A 16,109-nucleotide genomic window follows, 5' to 3' on the forward strand; every position below is an offset into this window, starting at 1 on the left:
TTGTCCTGATGTCTTGCTTCGCCTGTTGGAGGCTTGTCTTGACTATTATTTTTTTTTGTGTCAAAATAACTATTTTCTTCTTTCGACCAGCTTCTGTGGGTACCCAAAGTACACTTTACTGAAAGTCCATGCTTGGAGCATTCACAACCCCAAAAGCCCAAGGCAAAGCTTTGATAAAGTTTCCTTTCCATCCTGATTTTCAACGGTCGCAGTCGAGGGTTTCCCCTGGCGGTACCCGTACTTGTACCCTGCTGTGTGCTCAGGGAACTGAGAGGGCAGAAGAAGAAAGCATGCGCAGGTGCCAGAAAAGCAAAAATAAAATAAAAAGAGAAGGGATGTGGGAGGGATTAAGGCAAGGTACCCGTGCCTTGCGGTATCGTATCCGTGCCTTCGTCCCGGCTACAACTCGTACTGCGCAGGCGTGGCAACGTTGGCTGGCTTGTTGTTCGTCCGTTTTACACTTCTCGCTCCACTGTTGGCTACCAAACAGCTCAATGGGAGCTTGCGGATAACAGGAACAGGAATAGGAACAGGAACAGCAGCCTGCCGGTGGATGTAATGCTCAACGCTGCGCCTCACCATTGGCCCGTTTGCTTTTGCTTGCAGTACAGCCCGCAGGATGTTGCAGCAGAAAGGCCAGCGCTTCTTTGCCGAGGCGGTCTGCCGGAAGTTCTGCGAGCCTGAGTCTGAGTTCGGGTCCTCAACGGAAAACATTCCAAGGTTTTTCGAAGGCTATGCTTCTTATTCCTGAGTCATAGCCATTTACGCACTTGGGTGGAGGTGTACTATGGCAGAAACCAGGAGACGAGTCCGACTCGAGCACTCCCAGCCTCCATGAGAAATCGTCATCAATGGCCGCATCGAATTGGGGCAGTTGTCCTATTTGGGGATGTCCATATTGCCCCCATAGTGCTATTCCTTGCTGCGTCGCATACTGGACCCCGAGAAAACCAAGAACATTCATGTGCGACGGTTTGAATCCAATTGTGATCCACTCGTCCGCCAGATGGGGAAGAGAATCTCAATGGCCCTTGTTCATGAACCAAATAATTGATGCTGGGCACAACGGCCTGACCGGGAAAATAAGCCCATGGATTATATCCCGCTGCAACTCTTTGCCGTATTAGCGACAGTTGAGATATGCGGCCGCGAAAACACCCCCAGCAGGTTCGTCCAACCTCCCCGGGGCACTCTGCACCACTCCCGGCCACTACACTGCTGATCTGCTGGAGCTGCTCCGTCTGGGTCTGAAGAGCGTCGGTTCCATAGCATCATCATCAGCTTTTACGCTCGCCTCCCAAAGATGGTAACCAGGCAGCATCAGCAAGCTATCGTTGTTTTATCATGTGACTTCGGCCGAAAGCTTGGTGGCTCGTGTGTCTTTCCATCAACCCCGCCCTGACCTTCAGGTAGTGCGCCTCATCTGCTCCCCAAGCTCGACTCACAGACAGCTGCACGGGACGAGGTATGCGCTGGGCTTTGACTCTATCACTTCCCTAAGGCTGCATTGGCGATGATTTGGCGCCAGCCAACTACCGACCGTCCCGCCGTCAGTTTGTGGGCGGGGGGATCGACTGAGGAGAGCAGCCCATCAAGAAAGCTAGAACTAGCGCAACTAGCAGTTCTGCCCTTTCTCCTCCTGCCAGGGACTCCTATCTCAAACCCCTCATGGTCCCATCCCTCGAGAGACTGCTGGCAAAGTGACAAAGCACGACAAAGGAGGCGAGACCTGAGCCGTAAATGGGTTAGCTGTCAAGGGGAGACACCATCTGACCACTCTAGCTCCAAGAATAGCTCGTCTCTTCATTGCCTCTGCATACCGCCTTGTTAGACACGACTGTTGGAGTGGATGCTGCTTAGTTGTCTTTTGGCCACACAAGATTTCTATTCCGAGCCGTTGAAAGTATGGTATGCTAACGCACTAGAGGCACTGAGAAATACCTCAAAGCGCTGTTAGACGCATTCGTAATGAGGCTGCCATGGTGGACAGCGCAGTGGTACATGTGTGCGTGGACTGGAGGGATTGTACTTGTAAAAATCCTGAACCGCCCAACGTGCTGTTTGCCAGGCACAGGGGGCCATGCGCCATTGAGGCAGGGGTCACCTTTTTTTTCCCCCTCCCTACGCAAGTACCGTTACTTTGGCGACAGGACACCAATACTTTTGTCATCTCGTGTCCGCAGGCAGTGGGGGCCGTATCGGCAACACGTCAGTGGGCGAACCAGTACGACCATCTAGTCTGTACGAAGTGCGGTCTTGGCTCCAGTGGAAACCTGCAGGACTATTTGGTCTCTTTGGTGGAATGCCTTCAACTTTTCTTCGTATTCGTCCGCAATACCCTGAACAGGGCGGTTCAAGGACGCTGCAGCCCGTATTTTTGCGGGCTATCCAAGGCTTCGGGGCCCGGTACTCACCGGCGATAGCATGGACCTTGGGGTCTGGAATCGTACCCGTTACGCAAGATTTCTCAGTTCTCCCTCCTGACGAGATCGGCATCGTGGAGTGGACGGGTAGCCGTACCGTGACCCCATGGCTGCTGTTACAGTAGGGCAGCAATCTACGACGCTGAAACTTCGGCGACCCTCCTGTTGATGTTGCATGTTCATTGTCAGATTTATAAGCTTGCTCATGGCTCGTGAACAGATGGGGCTTACTGTTGCCATTGCTTGAACGACTTCTTCATTAACTCAAATCTCCCATGTTTGGGGGCGATGTTACCAAATGTTTCAAGCCATTACGTCATTCGCTGCGTGGCTGGCATGGCTACATACCGTCAAAGGAAGCGCTCTGCTAGACGTCGCAATGACACTCTTAGCTGCAGCTCTTTTGGCGTGTGGCTGCAAGTGAGCCAGCTTCAACTGATGTGGCTTCACTCACCCAACCTGTTCGCCCAGGGTCCTTATTCCTAGCCCTGCTGGGGGCGATCAGTTTAAGATTGGCGTCCCATTACAACGTCATGGCGGCGGGGGCCGTTCCTCTTGTTGACCATGCAGCTTACACGGCGTAGTTTCGTCATGCCTCATTTGCGGCTTCATTTTGCTTCTATTGGGGGCTGGAAGTCACTCCATGGCTTCCAGCTGCATGTCTTGGTGATACTCTGCGGCGACGGGCGGTTTTTGAACAACCTTCTAACGGTTGTTGGGAGATGTTGTCAAACGCACCGTGCTCCGACATCATTTCTCCTGCATGGCCTCATGCATGCTGTAGGTGTTAGACGCATTATTACTCTCGTGCCTGTCAGACTCGAAACGTAGTGTAAGCTCCCCGGATATTGCTCCTGGTACTGTGCAATGTTGCAGAGTGCGACACGGCGAGTATGTTTGTGAATGACTGCAGGCTGATCTGTTTTTTTTTTTTTTTTAATCACCCCTTTCTTCGTTGCTCCGTAACGTTGGAGTCAATGCCAGTCATTGCTCATCAAAGCAATAAGCTCTCATTCCTATCAAGACCGGCCCTGCGACAAGGAGGCTGATCAAGCGGGGAGCCGTCAGATAAGCTTGCTACGGCGCTTACTATTGCAGTAGCCGGTTATTTGAGGGGTAAATGAGGTATCTTTCGTCAATAGTTGACACATGGATCGTCATGACTGACTAGCAATACCTTTCGTGCTTCTTCCCCAAAAGCCCGCCGTGGACGACGGATTCTGCACGTCACCCACGGACAGTCGAATAATTTGCTCTCCTTGACCTCTTGACCTGTCAACCAATCTGGAGGGGAGTGACAGCTGAGGTATTTCGACGTCTGTTTTATGGCTGCAATCCGAACCGTCATAGAAAGGTCAGAGCAGATTTGACGGACTTTGGTTCTATGGGCCAATAGTAGTCAAGCATAACTCCTTTCATCTGATGAAATGCTCATTGGCGGCCACGCTAGACTAGGACATGCCAAAAGCAAATATATTATGTTTCACGCTCGGGGCTTCTGTCATTAGAAATCGGTTAGAGTTCGACCAATCATAGCCCAAGTTGACGGCGTTTCAGAGAGGAAGCTGTCGAGTGCCAACCAGTAGCAGATCGTTGAAGGTATGAGATGGCTTTGTGCCCAAATAGACGGGTTTCTGGATTGGGAGATGAAAAGTCGAAGCCGGAGTCAATCGAGACAAACAAGACACGACAGGTTCGGAGATGCCTGAATGCCATGTGGGCAGAAGACGGGAAGGGGCTAGGGTTCGGCGCCGATCGCTGTTGGCGAGAGGGTGTGTTCATCTGCTCATCTTTTGTTCCCCTTCAGCTTGGCTCCAGAATATCAACCTGTTGTCGTCCAATTGGCCTCTAGAGAACCAAGTATGAAGCCGTGGCGATGGAACCAGGTCATCTGCCGCCGAGAGCAAGGGCTTGCCAATGAGTTCTGAGCATGGACCATTTGGTCCGCTTCCAACACCCTAGTAACACGGAGATTTGATTTGTGGGAAGAGAGGGAAAATTCTGGGCGAGACTCGTCGATGCTCCAGCGGCAATCTTTGCATGAGGGCAAAAGGTGGGTGCGTCGTCATAGCACTATATTCAACTTCAAGTTTACCTTAAGCAAACAAGTATCTTGCGGTTGTGAATTCCGCGGTCATGAGAAGAGCTTTCGTAGGCGCAGTTTCGCAAATTGATCTCGAGTCAGTGTCGCATGATGTGCTTCGCGGTAAAGTTTCCTGGCGTTCCGGACAAACAGGTCGATTCGGGACGAGTGGTGTTGGCAAATCGGCAGTGCAACGGTTTCCATTCGGACTCTTGGGGGGCCTGCTTATGGAGCCTGCCCAATTGTGAATGTCACTCCTTCGTCCCTTCTCTAATTGGCGCACGGAGCACATGGAAACAATCCAGTCTGGTTTTGGTCATGTGATGACCCACGTGCAATGCTTATCTCTTATCGATAAGCATCGAGGTTGTCAGAGCAACAACGCCGCTTGATTGCTGTTTCTGTTTATGGACGTGAATCTTGAATTTTGGTCGCCCAAAAATCGCGACAACAGCCCGATCAACACCCAACAGCACCGCGACTGAACAACTGCATAAACCAAACCCAAGTGCACGCTCCCAAGAAGGAGCCCAGGTTCGCCCAAGATGTCGTACAATCCTCGAATGAGCATCATTCCCACCTCTCAAACCCAGTCACGAACAACGCGCAAAAAGGAAGATGAAGCCGACGCATTTATGCGTCTTCCTGACAAGGAGATTGTCGGCTGCATAACGGACATCGGCATTCCTTTCACTGTCGCTGACCTCCAGAAACCGAACCCTCTCCAGGTTCAGATGATCTTCGAGTGGTTCGCCGAACTCCTGCTGAATGCGACACGCGAGACCGTCGAACCAGCCATGCGTGCCGCCACCGAGGATATCTGCGGCGAATACTCGGACATCGTGCCCCCCGACACCCGCAACCTGATGGGCTTCTACGTGTCGTTGCGACGTCTTCTCTCTGAATGCGGAATTAACGATTTCAGCTTCAACGACCTGTACAAGCCGTCGCATGACCGCCTCGTCAAGATCTTCAGTTACCTTATCAACTTTGTGCGGTTCCGCGAGTCGCAGACACCCGTCATCGACGAGCACTTCAACAAGGCCGAGACCACCAAAGCGCGCATCGAGAGTTTGTACTCCGAGAACCAAGAAATGGAGTCACGTCTTGTCGAGATGAAGCGTAACCGCAAGCACATGGAGGCCCAGGTACGGGAGAAGACAACACGCAACGAAGAGCTGAAGCAGAGACTGTTGGAGCTGCGACGAAACCAGGAGCGTGTGGCTGCGCGCCTTGAGGATGCCAAGGTCAAGAAAACGGAGCTTACAGTGGCGCTGGAGGACAAGACGGCGCAGAAGCTGGCATTGAAACAAGAAAGCCAGAAGCTGCGGCCATATGTCATGCAGAGCCCCTCAGCTTTGCAGGCTAGCCTGACGGAACTGAGCAACACACTCAACAGCGAGAAGGCGCATATCGACGCTCTTGACCGCCGCTCACGCGCACTACAAACATCGGCCGACTCCTTTACGGTGGTTTGTACTGATGTGGCATCCTGCATTAAGATCCTCGACGAGATTGGTGTCGAGCTGGCCAAGGAGGAGGAAGAGAACCTCAAGAACGCCAAGCAGCGTGACGCCCTCTCGGAGCGCGGTAACAACGTGCGAGAAGTGGAGCGGACCGAGGCCCTGTTGCAACGTCAACTGCTCAAGTGGAACGAGCGAACGGAAAAGCTTCGCGAGCAAAGTTCTACCAAGGCTCATGAGGCCAAGGAGAAGATGGAGGAGCTCCGTGCCGTGCACCGCAAACTCACCGAGGAGCGGACAGAGAAGGGCAAGGATATCGAGAGGCGGAGAGTTCGTATTGAACAGACAGAGAAGAAGGTACGTATTCAGTCAGCCCTCTTTGCTCAAGGCCGCTTGCTAACAATTTGATAGATGCTTGATCTCAAGGAGAACATTGAGAACGAGATCCACAGCGCTTACGACGAATTCCTGAAGATGGACTCACACATCAAGCTGTACATCACTGAGATGGAACAGTCTATCTAAGATTGCTTGCACATTCTTGTTCCATTTTTCTGTCTTTTTGGTTTTGTCTATTCCCTTTGCTACGAAGACACGAGGTAAGGATACCATGGGCTCGGCGTTTGGGGTTGCGATGGAGTATGTTCGAAGATACGGGGGAGGCAATTGTGAAAAGCTCGTTTAACGGGTATCAATATGAACAATATGCAGACCAATCTGCGTCTGCTTCTCTCTCTCTCTCTCTCTCTCTCTCTCTCTCTCTCTCTCTCTCTCTCTCTCTCTCTCTCAAGACGCCTCGTGCTCTTCCCACTGAATATCCCACTGTCCTGTTTGGAAGTGAAACCATCTGCCCAAGACCCTTCTTATTTCAACCGTCCTACCGGTCCACCCACCCTCGGTCCTCCGCGAGCTACCACTCAGGATGGGTGCATCGTCGTGAAGCAAGGCTTCAAATTCATTATGCCCTTCCAGGTGTTTGGGCTCGACGATGACTGGTTTGAATGCAGTGCGTCTTGCGGCTTCTACTAGTAAGGCTGCCGAACAGCTAATACCCTGGGCGCTCCACTCGCTGCTATCTCTGTGAAGATGTAGAAACCCGTAGACGAGGAGTAGAGGCGGGTGATGTTTCCCCGATGACGGGGAAATATTCGGCGGAGGCGGTACTAGCGAGTCTTCTGGGGAGAAGACTGATAAGTTGGCGCGAAGATGGATGACTGTCGGGATGAAGAGCAGACGGATGTGACGTGCAATTGCTTCCTGGAACAGTGGCGCTGCGAGGAGAGGATGTGGAGGATGTTCCTCAGAGTGGTGTGAGTCCTCTTGAGTACTTCTTTTCCTAACGTCTGCTACCAATGAAGAGATGAACTCTTCTTGAGAGCAGCAGATGATAAGTGTGGTTGGGTATGTTTGGTATGTAACAATATAATGGAGTAGCTCAGATGGCGAAGCTGGAGAGAGCACCGTCGGAGCCATTGCGGATCTCTCGAAGATCAGTTTCGTACTACCGATGAATTTTTATTAAGTGGATTTCAGCCATGTGCTTTTCACGATTTAGGTTGAAGTCGGAGATTTAGTGAATCTGTGGACGAGGTGTTGTAAGTCTGTATCTGTATAGTGTGTTCAGCCTTGAAGTACGGGAGTATTTCCCGAAACTGAGTAGTTGTCGATTTTGGCGCCAATTGGGCGGTTGGTGGGGCAGAAGCCGCTGAAAGTACAGATTTGGCGGGGCAGACACCCGTTAAGCTCAGCGACCTCGCCCGCTGAAACCAGCTCATTACTGGCGGGAATAGCCAATCTTTTAGTGGATGTACAGTCAGTCATCCGCACCCAGCCGAATTAGCTATGCAATGCCAGCACGTCAGCCAGCCGGCTTCTGCCCCTCGTCGGCCCGGGCTTCAGCCTTCTGAGCTCGAGACGTCATTTCCCTCTCCCTGCTAACCAATACAGCTTCCATCTCTCTCAACACCAACCACGAGGCTCGATAGTTTTCGCCTGCCACTTCAGCCTGGACTCTGCCGTCGCTCGCCATGGAATCCATAGCGCGGATCTCCAGCTTGCTCGAGAGCGGTACGTTTCCCTTTCACCCACCCTCACCGTCTCGTGTCCTTCGCTAACGTCCTCCGCTCCAGCTCGAGAGCTCACCCTCGATGCCGCCTCGGCGACGCGCAGCGCCCGTAGCACCGGCCGCCCTCTCGACCGTACTCAGATCAAGAAGCTGCTGGACAGTCGAAATGAGCGCGAGGCTCTGGACGGCCTGCGTCGCGTTCTCTCGGTAGGGACTTCGACACCGCCAGCTGCTAGTCTTCTTGGAGCTAACTGAAGATCCGTCCAGATGATGTATCGCGGCCAGAAGACGCTGCCTTTCTTTTCTTCGGTTGTCAAGAATGTCGCCTCGCCGAATATCGAAATCAAGAAGCTCGTTTACATCTACCTCATCCATCATGCCGAGCAGGAACCCGATCTCGCCCTCTTATCTATCAACACCATTCAGAAATCCCTCTCCGACACGAACCCCCAAGTCCGCGCCCTCGCCCTCAAGACCATGTCAGGCATTCGCGTACCCGTAATCAGTCAAATTGTTTCCCTTGCAATTAAAAAGGGCGTGGCAGATATGAGCCCTTTTGTACGCCGTGCCGCTGCTCTGTCCATTCCCAAATGCTATCGCCTCGACCCCATCCAGCTGCCACAGCTCCTCGACTACTTGACCACTTTAATCGGCGACAAGCAGTACTTCGTCGCTGGTGCGGCAGTGTCGGCTTTCCTCGAGGTTTGCCCCGACCGGATCGATCTCATCCATCAGCATTATCGGGCATTGGTCAAGAAGATTGTAGACATGGACGAATGGAGCCAGCTGGCGACGCTGAGGCTGATGACATACTACGCGAGAAAGTGTTTCCCTAGGCGGATGCGAAGTATCAAGAGTCAGGAAAAGACGGCGGACTTGGGAGACTTTTACGGCGAGACCACGGAAGAGGGAGGAGACGAGCAGCAGGTCATCGTTTTGGATCCCGACCTGGCTCTACTACTCAACGGCATTAAGCCTCTGCTTCAAAGTCGAAACTCGGCTGTTGTCATAGCCGTTACGAGGTGCTACATGGACATTGGTACGCCAGACTACGTCAAGATTTCCATCGGCCCATTGGTGGCGCTTCTCAGGGGCCCACAGGATATCCAGCAGGTGGCACTCTACAACATTGTTTCAGTCTGCTTGACGAGACCGACCGACTTTGTCAGGTATGCTAGTCACTTCCTGGTCAGAGCGACAGACCCAGCACAGGTGTGGGAGTTGAAGTTGGAGATTCTGACGCTCATCTTCCCCCACGCACCGCCTCATGTCAAGAGCCTTATCTTGAACGAGCTCGAACATTTTTCAGGGTCTACGAACAAGGCACTGGTGCGGGAGGCTGTGCGCGCCATCGGACGATGTGCCCAGACGGACTCATCCACAGCGCCTCGGTGTCTACGACTGTTGCTGGGACAAATCACAAGTCTAGATGGAACACTCGCAGCAGAGTCGCTGACGGTTATTCGGCATTTGATCCAACAAGACCCTCAAGGGCACGTCGGCACGGTTATGCGCCTGGCCAAGAATCTCGATTCGGCAACAGACCCCCAGGCGCGGGCGACTATCATCTGGCTGGTGGGCGAGTTTTCAGGTCTCGAGGGCGAGGACAACATCGCGGCTGATGTGCTGCGGATCCTTCTCAAGGACTTTGCCAGCGAATCGGAGGCTGCCAAGGGCCAGATCCTTCTCCTCGCGGCCAAGGTCTACCTCCATCACCTGAACCGGCTGAACGAGAACAAGAGCGAGGAAGAGACGGTCGTCCCAAGTCAAGATGATCATCCCGTCGCCAAACTCTGGGACTACGCGCTACTACTGGTTCGCTATGACACCTCATACGACCTTCGTGATCGGGCACGCATGTACCGGGCCCTCCTATCGGTACCGCAGCTGGCTACGTTGATGCTGCTGGCACCGAAGCCGGCACCCCAAGCTCCCAGTCCGTCGGAGACACGAAAAGGGTTCATGCTCGGCTCTTCAACACTGGTGCTGGCGGGTGGCAGTGGCATTCACGGGCTCCGGGGTTACGATCCTCTTCCCGAATGGGTTGCCGAGGGCTCAGAGCCTGACCGACGACTGCGCGACACGGAGGCGGCACCGTCGGCCTACGGCGAGGAGAAGGTTGTGCCAGCAAGTCAAATGCTTGACAGCGCTGTTAAGGCGGCACCAGCGAAGCCCAACGGTCTCGGTGGGGTTGTTGGAGGTGTGGGAGGAAAGACGCTGGACGACTGGCTGGCGGAAGGCGACGAAGAAGAGGAAGAAGAGTCCGAGAGCGAAGAAGAGGAAGATGACGAGGAGGAGGAAGAAGATTCGGATGATGAAGAGGAAGAGGATGACGACGACGAGGAAGAAGAGAGCGAAAGTGACGACGACGGCGAAAGTGGACGGCTAGTCAAGTCATGACAATAATACAACAGCACTAAAACTAGATAACGGTCCTCAATTGGGGAGAACACAAACACATCAATATCAGTTTTTACAAGGATGAAATATCCGCAGAGTGGTGTCAAGTTCACATCCGAGTCATGCTCAACCAAACCAACTGGACGACTTTTGAATCTGCCATTAGATATTGTACGAGGGGCGATAAATACAGATCTCACATCAGCCTCAGCGCAGACAGACACTGACGAGGACAGGGGAAAACAAACGACCACGGGTGAAATGGAAGTGATTGGCGGAATTAGGACAGGAAGCACACGCGTATACCGCACACACTTACTCCAACTTCTCACGATAGAATCTAGCAGACGACTCCAATCAATCGGCGTGATTGATGGCGCCGACAGTCTGGGCGCCGAGTGGGAAATCCCACGGGGTTTGCTCCGGGCAGCGGCCCAACAAGCAACTTCTATACTATCCATGTATACATATGTTTAGTCAATACGTACGGATATACACTCACTGACAAAAGCCACGCGAGTAGCAGGCATCGTGCACAGGTCGTTGTTCGCAGAGTGGCCCGAGAGACCCGACGACCCGCTTCGCTTGCGCAGCCGAGATATCTCGGTTAGGGGTAAGGCCACTCGGAGGGCCGCCAACAAGGGACATCGCTTAACTCGTACACCTCGTTTAGCCTCCGTGAGGCTCGGGTAGGTGGGTAAGATGCGGGCTCGGCCAAGGCGCTAGGCGAGAGCTAAGATTCGGGGTATTGGCGTATAGAAAAACATGGGAACTTTTCTCCACCTGATAATGCCGTGGCGATGTCTTAAAACATTGACGCCGAGGGGGGGCGCTGTCATGTTTATTGTTGTCTCTCTTTTTGTTCGAGAAGAGCCGCAAACGGGTACCATATTATCGAGAGCGTCCTCTCTTTCAAAAAAGTGAAAAGGGGGGGTAAAAAAAGAAAAAAACCAGCGAGAGGATGTATGGAAGCATCGTCTTCTTATTCCTGTTCTTGGGGGTGGGTGTCATCTCCCCTCTCCCCCGGCTCTCGAGCCCTACGAGATGTGACATTCGGGAGGCGCCTCACTGGCCAAACAACAGAGGCACGACATCGACTTGGCCCTTACAAATCCCCTTTTACGGGCGCATTACTTTCCCTTTCGAGAAGATAAGGCGGGTCCTCGGGTGCAAAACCGACATCTTGGCTCCAGTATTAGCGCCTCCCTCCGTTTGCCGCACCTCTATTCTTTTCTGTACTGCTACTACGAATGTGTAGTGGTCCATTCAACGGGGAGAGGACGGGGTAGCTCTCACTCGGTTTTCTCGTTTTGCTCGTTTACCAATGTTGGATCCCTAGCCACCGGGCGGCGCAGTGTTTGCTTTGTAAAGCCGTCAAGGACCCTTTTAACTCCACTGCCCCTGGTCGACGGACAGGTGGGAGGCGACGCTCAAAGGTCAATGATTCCCGTGCATACATATGTAAGAATGCCGGCGCGCCGGATATAGCTCTCGTACCCGCGCCGTCCTGTCTGTTCCATCTGTGCATTCTTTTCGTTTCGTCTTCGAGCCGCTTCTTTCCTTGCGGTTGTTGGGCTTTCGTAGATATTTCGACGAGTCCCCTTCTAGTTTGGTCGACATCTCCGGCTCGACGACTTTGTTTGTTCACCTTTTTGGACCAAGGATTTGATATTGGGAGGAACCGAATAAGCACGCTGTTTCCGGACCCATTGCTCCGCGCCGTATATACCTCGAGCCCCGACCTCGACCACCGATCTCGACCGCCAAAGGAAGCTGACGACCGCGAAAGCAACATTCTCCCCTCGATTCCACGAACTCACGAATCCATCATGGCGACAAACGGGACCGCTGGGACTCGCCGTCCCTTTAAGGAATGCACTGAAGTCTCGGATTTCTGCCCCGTCGAGATGACGGTGCTGTCGTACTACCCCAACTTTGGCGCCAACATCTTCTTCGCCGTCGCCTTCGGCATCATCGTGCTGGCGTCGGGCTTCATCGGCACCAAGAAGCGCACCTGGTCTTTCATGGGTTTTGTAACTGGTGGTTGCGTCTTGGAGACAGTCGGTATGGAAACCCCCACACTCATGTTCATCCCAACTATCTATCACCGGACGAACACTCTACCCGAGCTCCTCGCCTCTTGTTCTGAAAGCCTGACTAACATGGAACTCACCCCAGGCTACGTCGGCCGCACCCTTCTCCATGCGAACCCGTGGAACAAGGACGCCTTCCAGATGCAAATCTGCACAATCATCCTCGGCCCGACATTCATCTGCGCCGGCATCTACCTCACCCTCAAGCACGTCTCGGCGAACATCAACCCTGCGCTCTCCCGCATCCGCCCGCGGTGGTACCCGCTCATCTTCCTCCCCGCCGACCTGACGTGTCTCATTATCCAGGCCATCGGAGGCGGTCTCGCCGCCGCGGCGGGCCAGACGAACAAGAAGCTCCTCGACGGCGGAAACCAGGCCATCATCGCCGGGATCGTGCTGCAGGTCGTCGTGCTGGTGCTCTTTGGCGTCGCGGGCGCGGATTACTGGATTCGTCTGTCCAAGTGGGCAAAGACCCCCGATGCGGACCCGGAGTCGTTGGCCATTTGGCACGACAAGAAGTTCAAGACGTTCATCTACAGCATGACTGGCGCTTACGCCTGCGTCATGATTCGTTGTATCTACCGGTGAGTTTGGGCACTTCCCCCCTTTTTTTTGTGTAGTCGTTTTGCTGCAGAGATACTGACGCGGTGCGCGTAGTGTTGCTGAGATGGCTGGCGGATGGGGCAACCACATCATGCAGGACGAGGTCTCGTTCATGATTCTCGACGGCGGGCTTGTCCTCATCTGCGTGTCTCTGCTGACTGTCTTCCACCCCGGGTTTTACCTCCCCCAGATGGCTAACTCCCGGAAGGCGGATGCGGGTGAGAAAACCGGATCGACGACGACAACGACGCCCGAGGGCACAAAGGTCGAGTCTGGTCCCGAGTCAGCATAGAATGACAGACTGTGACGGGTTTTGAGAGTTAGAAGGATCGGGCTAGAAGGATTTCATCCGCTTGGACGAGGGTTAGTCTTTTGAAACGGCGTTTGGGTAGGGCCTGTTACGGTCCTCAAGGGCAAACAGGATGTTAGAGCCCACTCCCTCGACTGGGGAATTCTGAGTTGTGCTTGGCACTTTTTAGAGTCAATGACATTGTTCACTTTTCTCATGTTTGTCTCTTTGACTCAAAACGGGGCATGGTGGGTGTGCTCTCGGCCAGCTCGGTTGTCCTACAGTGATCTGTATTCATTTCATTGTTCGACTCACTGCGTACTAGTCAATTCCTGTGACGCAGCCACTCCCTCTCATGTTCGCTATCTGATGAATGTTCACAACTGAAGATACTAATGGCCACTCCGCCAGTTCTCCCTCATACCCTTCGCCTACCCTACATTTATTCATGTAGAAAATACCATCCCCTCTAAACTAAACATCACTAACAATGTGCCTCGCAGACGTAACCCACTACATCTGCACCCTTTGCAACACCCGCGCCGGTAAACCCCGATGCCGCGTTCTCGAAAAATGCCCCGCCGCTCCCGCCTCCGAGCCCCACTGCGGCCTCCTCCGCGACCCGGCCCCGGACCCCGACCCCTCCGACCCAGCGCTCAACCCTTCCGGGCTGGAATTCGAAGCGTTAAAAGTCGCGCCGGGATACACGCTCATCGACGCCAGCCATCGACGTCCGAAACCCAAGTTATATACCTGCGAACTGTGTCTCCATCACCTCGGCCCGGAAGAAGCCAAGGCTAGAGCGAAGTGGTGGCGTGACGAACAGAGATCCGTCCTGAGGGAGAAGAGAGTAATGCCGGGTCCGTCTACGGCGGGGTGGGTTGACATTTTGAGGAAATGAGTTCTTATTTTTTGTTTCTTCAGTCTTCTTTCTAATTACGTGCTTGATCTATGTAAAACCCTCCCCTTCCAACGACTTTCGAGCTTAGGCGGACTCCTCACCCCCGAGATACCTATACACCACGGAGAAATCCCGTCCCTTGCACCGCTCCTCTCCCTCCGCGGCAGCATACACTTCCGTCGCGGGCCCCGCGAGTTCCAACCTCGCGCCGGCCTCCTTGGCCGCGACAACAGCCAGCCCCAGATCCTTCCGCATCAGCCCTATGCCGAACCCCCCCTTATAATCCCTCCCCGCGGGGCTTCCCTCCACGACGCCCTTGACGGGGTTATTCACCTCGCTGGGCCAGCACTTTCCCGTGCTGACGTTGATCACACCCGCGAGGACCTTGGGGTCGAGACCCCACTTGATGCCGAGGTTCATCGCCTCCGCCGTGGCGATGTTGTTGATGGCCAGCAGGTAATTGTTCGCCAGCTTCGCCGAGAGACCCGTGCCCTGCGGTCCGCAGTGCAACACGCGGCGGCCCATGCGGAGTAGTACGGGCTCGATGCGCGGCAGGTGGGACTCGTCGCAGCCGAGCATGAAGGTGAGCGTGCCGGCCGTCGCGCCGACGACGCCGCCCGACATTGGCGCATCTACAAAGATGCCCTGGCCCGAGGGCTGCGCCGCGGCGACGGAGGCGGCGACTTCGCGGGACGAGGAGGGGTCGATTGTCGAGCAATCGATAAAGATTCGCGGGCGGGAGGGGAGGTCTGTCAAGATCGACTTGTAGACTGCTTTTACGTGCGATGGCTCGGGGAGCACTGTGATGACGGTGTCCTGTTGTTGTTAGCATGCCATTCTCCCGTAGAGTAGTCGGTTAAAAGGAATGGAAGGCTGTGCTAGGTCACAGATGCAAGATGCAATCATGCACAGATATGCTGATCATGAATGGGATAATATAAAAGACCATGAAGCCACAACAAGAAATGCAAGATGGTAAACGTACAGCTTCTGTCGAGGCGTCTCTGGCGCTGTCTACGATGGCGACCTTTGCGCCACCAGTTTGAGACTGTTCCATCTCCTTTGCCAGATTCGCGACGGCATCCTTGTTGATGTCGAAGATGCGGATCTCATCCTTTGGACTCAGCTTCGACTGGAGGTTCTTGGCCATTTGGTAGCCCTGTAAACAGTTAACATCATCGCTCCTTCAGAATCTCCCCATCTAAATCACAGTCGGTTAAACTGGGATCGCGTACCATCTGCCCCAACCCGATGAAGCCATAATTATCCAGCCGCCGCGGCGTGGTTGCGAAGCCGCGTCGTTGGACGAGTCTCAAAGTACGTAATGTCGAATTGGCTCGCATGTTGCAGAATTTACACCCAAAAAAAAAACCCCAAGCTTCGCTGAAGACGGCAGAGGAAAAATAGAATGAAGAAAAGAAAGGGCAGCCTTCAATGAGATCGAGAGGTTGGGGGGGGGGGGGCGCATTCCAGTCGAGGAGCTACCCCCCCAGCTTCCCCCAGATGCGGGGAGCGTGTTGCACCTATCCGGGGAGCCGGCCATTGCCGGTGTTAGCCATAAGTGGGCAATGTGAAGCACGGGCGGACAACCTTGGCCCGACCCGAGCGAGACCGTTTTCTCCCCCCATGCATGGCGTCAGCGGCCCCGGATTGGAGAAAAAGAGGGACCCTTAAGGGCGCCAAGGGCGTGCGTGCAGGTGTGGCTCAAGGGGAGTATGCCAGGGCGGCCAGAGGACTCCAGATCTTTTGTCTTTGTCTTCCAGGAACGCCCGTTGAATATAGAATAGAA

At 54.0% G+C, this 16,109-nt stretch overlaps 6 protein-coding genes across 6 annotated transcripts; 3 read left to right on the forward strand and 3 right to left on the reverse strand.

The window, feature by feature from the left end:
• Positions 1-399: 399 nt before the first annotated feature.
• Positions 400-714, reverse strand: CTRU02_214722 (uncharacterized protein; the record flags this gene model as incomplete). Its single annotated transcript, XM_036727908.1, has 1 exon — positions 400-714. One exon carries the CDS (start codon positions 712-714, stop codon positions 400-402), a length of 315 nt encoding a protein of 104 aa, XP_036580437.1.
• A 4,337-nt stretch (positions 715-5,051) lies between these two features.
• Positions 5,052-6,494, forward strand: CTRU02_214723 (kinetochore protein nuf2; the record flags this gene model as incomplete). The annotated part of the gene is made up of 2 exons (XM_036727909.1): positions 5,052-6,326; positions 6,381-6,494. 2 exons carry the CDS (start codon positions 5,052-5,054, stop codon positions 6,492-6,494), a joined length of 1,389 nt encoding a protein of 462 aa, XP_036580438.1.
• Positions 6,495-6,755: 261 nt separating this feature from the next.
• Positions 6,756-7,442, reverse strand: CTRU02_214724 (uncharacterized protein; the record flags this gene model as incomplete). The annotated part of the gene is made up of 1 exon (XM_036727910.1): positions 6,756-7,442. The coding sequence occupies one exon, from the start codon at positions 7,440-7,442 to the stop codon at positions 6,756-6,758; it is 687 nt and encodes a 228-aa protein (XP_036580439.1).
• Positions 7,443-7,996: 554 nt separating this feature from the next.
• Positions 7,997-10,434, forward strand: CTRU02_214725 (ap-3 adaptor complex subunit beta; the record flags this gene model as incomplete). Its single annotated transcript, XM_036727911.1, has 3 exons — positions 7,997-8,036; positions 8,099-8,241; positions 8,302-10,434. The coding sequence occupies 3 exons, from the start codon at positions 7,997-7,999 to the stop codon at positions 10,432-10,434; spliced, it is 2,316 nt and encodes a 771-aa protein (XP_036580440.1).
• Positions 10,435-12,341: 1,907 nt separating this feature from the next.
• On the forward strand, positions 12,342-14,320 carry CTRU02_214726 (RTA1 like protein; the record flags this gene model as incomplete). Its single annotated transcript, XM_036727912.2, has 4 exons — positions 12,342-12,498; positions 12,613-13,111; positions 13,185-13,412; positions 13,900-14,320. 4 exons carry the CDS (start codon positions 12,342-12,344, stop codon positions 14,318-14,320), a joined length of 1,305 nt encoding a protein of 434 aa, XP_036580441.2.
• Positions 14,321-14,404: 84 nt separating this feature from the next.
• On the reverse strand, positions 14,405-15,663 carry CTRU02_214727 (3-hydroxyisobutyrate dehydrogenase; the record flags this gene model as incomplete). Its single annotated transcript, XM_036727914.1, has 3 exons — positions 14,405-15,136; positions 15,306-15,479; positions 15,556-15,663. 3 exons carry the CDS (start codon positions 15,661-15,663, stop codon positions 14,405-14,407), a joined length of 1,014 nt encoding a protein of 337 aa, XP_036580443.1.
• Between the last annotated feature and the right edge of the window lie 446 nt (positions 15,664-16,109).

The sequence above is a fragment of the Colletotrichum truncatum genome (assembly GCF_014235925.2).
Source record: "Colletotrichum truncatum strain CMES1059 chromosome Unknown Contig_0011, whole genome shotgun sequence".
Taxonomy (NCBI): Eukaryota; Fungi; Ascomycota; class Sordariomycetes; order Glomerellales; family Glomerellaceae; genus Colletotrichum; species Colletotrichum truncatum.